General features: G+C 33.9%; 1 protein-coding gene across 1 annotated transcript; it reads left to right on the forward strand.

The window, feature by feature from the left end:
* Positions 1-1,774: 1,774 nt before the first annotated feature.
* LOC110943061 (wall-associated receptor kinase-like 9) lies at positions 1,775-2,929 on the forward strand. The gene has a single exon (XM_022184817.2). It carries the CDS (start codon positions 1,775-1,777, stop codon positions 2,927-2,929), a length of 1,155 nt encoding a protein of 384 aa, XP_022040509.1.
* Positions 2,930-6,266: the final 3,337 nt, after the last annotated feature.

A 6,266-nucleotide genomic window follows, 5' to 3' on the forward strand; every position in this document is an offset into this window, starting at 1 on the left:
ATGTATTATATATGTATCAGGCTCAAATAAAAAGCAAAACTAAACTATTTTTTTAATAAAGTTACACAGGTAAAAATTGTTTAGGAAAAAAAACCCACATTACCCGGTTTCAAAATTAAACCACAGACATAACTGCAGTTTGTAGCAACCATCTACCACTCGATCTCATCCGAATTCCGTGAATCAGCGCCAAAAATCCCTAAAATTGAGTCGCAGTCATCGTTCCTACCTCCTATCGCATCTTGCTCTTTCGATTTTCTAGGTTATCGGCTATCACTAACGGTAATCACTCATGGCGTCGGGTCTGTCGGGATTGAAGGCGAATTTTTAGGCAAAATTAGGGCTAATTACAAAACGTAGGTTAACTTTAGCAGCTAATTTTTCTATTAATCTTTATATGTTTTGCAAAAGGGTCTCACTTCATAGTCCGCTTAGGGTTTACAAAAACGTTGGAACGACCCTGCTATTTATTAATTTCACTCTTCACATGCAAGAAACATGCATATTTCCCTTTAAAACTTTTATAATTTTAGATTTTTTTTAAATGCACCTTAAAATCAAGTATATTTTTTCTTTAATTTAAATACTATATTGCCATATAAAACATGTCAACTAAAAAAGCCTAAAAGATTGTGTCGTATTTCTATCTTGTCTAACATTTTTTTTGCTAATTTTTTTTGTACAAGATATTTTTTGCTATGTTTTTTTAAGTATATTTTTCATGTTATATTTTTTTTCTAGATTTTTTTAGTTGTCTTTTGAAAAACAAAAGGATAAGAGTTCGTATTTTAGGACCTAAATACCCTTTTAGTCTATTTAGAAGTAGTGTTTCATTTCATTTTCCACAATTCTTTTTAAGCTATTTTGCCTCTTTTTTAATGGATCGTTCTCCGTAAATTATATATTATTTTTGTGAAATAATTTTTAAGTTATATATTCTTTTTAAGCTATTTTGCCTCTTTTTTAATGGATCGTTCTCCGTAAATTATATATTATTTTTGTGAAATAATTTTTAAGTTATATATTTTAACTTTATGAAATGACCACTTGGTTTAATTTTGTTCTTTTGCGTACGCTACGTACCTTATTTATTATTATCTCCTTTCATTTATTATTATCTTTAACTAACTAAATAGGCATAAAGACTATTATCATTTACACTAAAAATCTTTTGTCTACACACATAAAAAATATCCTATACATTTCGATAATTGTTCTTCACATGTTGAAATTTATTCTATACACCTTGTAACTTATCCTACACTTAAACTTTTTTTTTTTTTGATAATATATATTTTGAAAAATAAGTTACAAATTTAATGTAGTTAACTATTAAAGAGGAAGAATAAAAATTAATGATCTACACTAGTTTACCAATATAACCCTTACAATAACATTAGATATAAATATTAAATGTAACAAAATGCAGGATTTTTATTGGTTAAAATTTCTTTTTTTTTTCTTCTTAAAAAAAGTTATTCTGATTTGAAACCTCCACTGGATCTCTAAACAATCGGAACTGGAAGTATCATCTCCAATTTCATCTTTTGGGAACATAAAATTTTTAACTATAATTTTATTAGTAGCTTAACTGGGGAAGTTCTTATACCGTTAAAATAAATACTTCCATTATAGTTACCTGTTATAAAATTGCATTCTTTAGAAACAAAACAGAGTAAGACACAAGTGGGATAGTTAATTTTTATACCATTTACATTATTTACTTACAATTAATATTGTATGGCCCGGCCTTTTTTCAGGTGTTAGCTTAACCATGGGTGTACTTTTTCTTGTTGCAATTGGCTATGTATTGTACAAAGTGATCAAGAAAACAAAAGAAAGGAGGCGTAGAAAGAAATTCTTTAAACGCAATGGTGGTTTACTTCTAAAACAACAAGAAGAAGCTGACCCGTCATTAGTTGATAAAACCATACATTTCACATCACGAGACCTTGAGAAGGCCACTGACAACTTCAATGAAAATAGGATTCTTGGGAGAGGAGGTCATGGTACAGTCTATAAAGGTATGTTGGTGGATGGAAGGATTGTGGCCGTCAAGAAATCAAAAATAGTTGATGAAAGCCAATTAGAGCAGTTCATCAATGAAGTGGTTGTTCTTTCTCAAATCAATCATAGGAATGTGGTCAAACTTTTAGGATGTTGCCTCGAGACAGCCGTCCCTCTCCTAGTTTCCGAGTACATTCCAAATGGCACCTTGTATGATCGGCTTCACAATGAAGCTGCTCACGAGTTCTCAATTTCTTTGGACATGAGATTACAAATAGCTACAGAGGTTGCAGGAGCACTTGCTTACTTGCATTCATCAACTTCCATTCCAATATATCATAGAGACATCAAATCCAGCAATATACTTTTGGATGACAAATGCAGGGCCAAAATTTCTGACTTTGGAAGTTCAAGGTTCGTCTCAATAGATCAAACTCATTTGACTACCTTAGTCAAAGGTACGTTTGGCTACCTTGATCCTGAGTATTTCCAATCTAGCCAATTCACTGAAAAGAGTGATGTGTATAGCTTTGGAGTTGTCTTAGTTGAACTTTTAACTGGAGAAAAGCCAATTTCTCTAACTAGGTTTGGTGAAAACAAAAATTTAGCTACACACTTTATGTTAGCTATGGAAGAAGGGCGTGCTATGTCAATTTTCGATGCAGTGGTAATTAAAGAGGGTACTAAGGATGAGCTTCTGATTGTGGCTAACCTAGCAATGCGATGCTTAAATATGAACGGAAAATATAGGCCAACAATGAAAGAAGTTGCTATAGAGTTAGAAACGATACGTAGGTCGCATGTTCGCTCTACCATTCAAACAAATATCACTCCCGTGGTGTATGGGGAGGAACTATCGATACTAGCTTATGGCAAATCATCATCATCCCTCTTGAGTTTCAATGATAGTATTGATCCATGATGTGAAAAAACTCTATAGTTGTTTATTGTTTAATAAACTTAAGTTTTCATATAGTTGCAAGACATGTAATATAATTAAGTTTACTTTATTATAAACAAGTTAAGTTTTCATAAGAATGGTACCTTCATTTATCTAAAAAAAACTCATTTTCATTTCCTTTTGACAGTGGATATGTGTGGAATTCTTTAGTCTGTTTGTCATATAAGCTAGGGACAGTGGATACATGTGCAATTCTGTTTGTCTACTTTTTTCCTCTCCTGAACCTATGTCCTCTATGACTGTTGAATATATGGTGACTGATTAAATTAGAAAAGCGCAGTCAACCCTAAGTTAATTATTTTATTAAATTCGTTCACTTAGTCTTGGCAATTTGCCAAACTACCAGCCGAGTGACCTATTTTTGAAGTGTTTTGGTAGCTCCAAGTTTTAGATTAGACAAGCTGAAGAGGGAAATCCTAGCACACTATAGATTAATGATGAGACTTCACTCTTTCACAGCGATTAAGGCTTGGCTTCATGCAATACAGAACACGGTGAGTCTCATTAGAGGAAGAGAGGTCCTCCTGTGACCACTTTCCCCATGAGAATAAATACTTGTTTCATTGAAGTAAGAATATGGAGAAGAGTAAAGTGATTGAGAGCATACCTGACTAATTATCTTTATTACCATTTATAGAAGTCTTCATTTTAGGGTTGACATCATAGTTACATTAGGTAGTCTCTCTCCATAACCATCTCATAGTGACCTCTTTATTCTAATTCGTGGAGAGCGAATATTTTTTTTTTTGTCATGGTGGTACCTTTTTGGTAGTCCATTATTGTTGAGTAATTATGTGGGGCCCTTTTTGATTTTGGTGTAGGATTCTTTTTGGGTTTATTTATTCATATTTTGTATTGTGTCTTGGACCCTACCTATTTAGGTCCCTCAATCCAATGTTTAAGAATTTGAGTCATAAATTTTGGACTTTTATGGGTTTTTAGGGATCGATGGATTTACGGGTGTCATAATTTCCTGTCACATATCCTGATTTTTAACTAAAAAGCATTTGTCACATCAACACATGTCGTTTTAGGGTGTACCTCTGTAGGACCCGAGTCTATAGAACTTTTGTATTTAAAACATGAAGAACAAAAAAAATTGTAAATTGTAATGCAAATAATATAAACACACAAGCAGGAAGTTATATCAAGACAATTTTTCTATTGAAATCTAATGATTATAAATACAGTGCAATGATTATACAAACTCCCCCTCAGCCTGATCACACACTTTGTTGTTCGTACAAAAGGAATGAATGTGATAAGTAGATCTCTAACAAGTGAGATTTATTTATATAAGTATGAAAGCTCTGTTCGCAATCAACTGACGTCACCCTGTTAATGACATCTAACTTTCCTTACAGAATAGTTCCACAGATGTTAGCAAACATCTACGGAGATCTAACATCAGTTCTATTACATGAAAAGTCTTTACTTAGCTAAGTACTGTTACATTGAGAAATCTCTGTTCTTCAAACTGCTATTGGCTTCTATCAAACATCTGTTGGCCACAACAGATGTTTGGTCTTCATGATCAATGCTTTGCATCAACGGAGCTTGGCCTTGAAGAACGGTTTTTTCTTCAACAGTGGTTCTAAGGCTTCAAACAGATGTTTAAATGTCTTCTTGTCACACCCCAACTGATGGCGGAACCATCGGAGTGTAGCACTGAGCGAAACAGATTGTCCAGGAGGATCCATAACAACTATTAATTATATTATATTAAAGGTTCATGTCCTATACCACAAACATATAAAATAAAACAGTTATTACAGACGTTGTTCTCAAAGACGAATATCCATTCCGACAACTCTGATTTTATTTAGTTTATTTCTAGACTCTCCTAGCTTGATTCCATAGCAGCTAGCAATCAAAAGCATCCTAAACACTGATAGAGAGTGTGAAACATGGGTGTTTAAGGGTTGATTTTGTGTGGTTTAGCTTATTTTATATGATTATATGATTGGAATGGGATTATTGCTAGAGTTTGTATATTTGCAGGTAAGAACGTGTAATTTGGCAAAGTTACGGAGTTTAACGATGAAGCGGAACATGTGATATCAATAAAGGCGGCCAACATATAGTATCGTTGGAAAAAATGGACAACATGATTAATACATGCAGATGGCTGACTTCTTTGAACATCATGCATACATTTGAAAGGATTCTTTTTCATTGGAGCATTCTATAAGTCACATCATCATAAAATCTTGAATTGCAAGATCATTCACGTGGAAAACATCATCATTACATAATGGACTTTGTGAGAAATTATTATTACTTCTTGGAATGTGGGGAAGGAACAATTCATGAAAGAAACAGAACTGTGTACATGCAGCTTACGTTTTGAGTTGTAACCTACGGTTGGAGTTGTTCCATGACAAAAAGAAACAGCCACTTTCACTTGAGGTTTACGGTGGGGAGATGTGACATAAGGATTCCAAGACAAACAAAAAGAGGGGTTTAGAGGTGCACATGCTTTGAACATGGTCAAGTGTGTAGGGGATTTAAGGTTTTAAAAAAAACCCTCTTAGTGGGCTTGATGACTCACGAAAGGTGAGCAGCCACTATCATCGATTTGGGGTAGCCCTGTACAACTCTTGGCAGCCACTGAATACAAGTTTTGAACTCTTAATTCAATCATTCATCAACACTTCATCACCTCATGATTACGAATTAGTGAGGCAGCAACATTAAATAGTTTTTTTTTGGGCTCCCATTAATTATGTTGGGCTCCTAAATCGGCCCAGGAGCATCATCATTCATTCACGAATTGTTTGGCAGCCACATAGAAGAGCTTTTGGGAACTCTCAATATGAACATCTCGATCATCATCGATTAGGTGCCATAAAACACTATTTCTTGGTTCCCATAATCTTTGGATCAACATCGTCAATCTCCACCGATTACCGAACCGATCATGTCGTCAACTTTCTACCAAGCTTTTGAGGATTGCACGCACGTCATGAGCGGCTAGGTTTCCCGTGACCGTCTCCGGGAATAGGGTTTGTGTTTAAACGTTGGTTTGCTTATTGTTACAACTGTTTGGATTGGGAATTGATTAATCTTTCGGTTAGTTATTCTTATTGTTTTTGTTTTTGTTTTGATTAAACAATTATTTGGTTATCATAATCATTTGAGTTCATCAATTATTTGGTATGTTCATCAACAACCGGGATTAAATTCTAGGATGTCATTGTTTTAAACCTTTAATCATTGAACTTGACTATGTGTATGAAATCTGAAATTGGAAATTAATTGGACTACTATTCATTTGCATCAATCTTTCGGTTTCGAT

This window comes from Helianthus annuus, chromosome 5 (genome assembly GCF_002127325.2).
Source record: "Helianthus annuus cultivar XRQ/B chromosome 5, HanXRQr2.0-SUNRISE, whole genome shotgun sequence".
Classification (NCBI taxonomy): domain Eukaryota; kingdom Viridiplantae; phylum Streptophyta; class Magnoliopsida; order Asterales; family Asteraceae; genus Helianthus; species Helianthus annuus.

What these genes read in the sequence shown, in the direction of transcription:
- LOC110943061 (XM_022184817.2), top strand. Translation starts at nt 1,775, where the DNA reads ATGGGTGTACTTTTTCTTGTTGCAATTGGCTATGTATTGTACAAAGTG.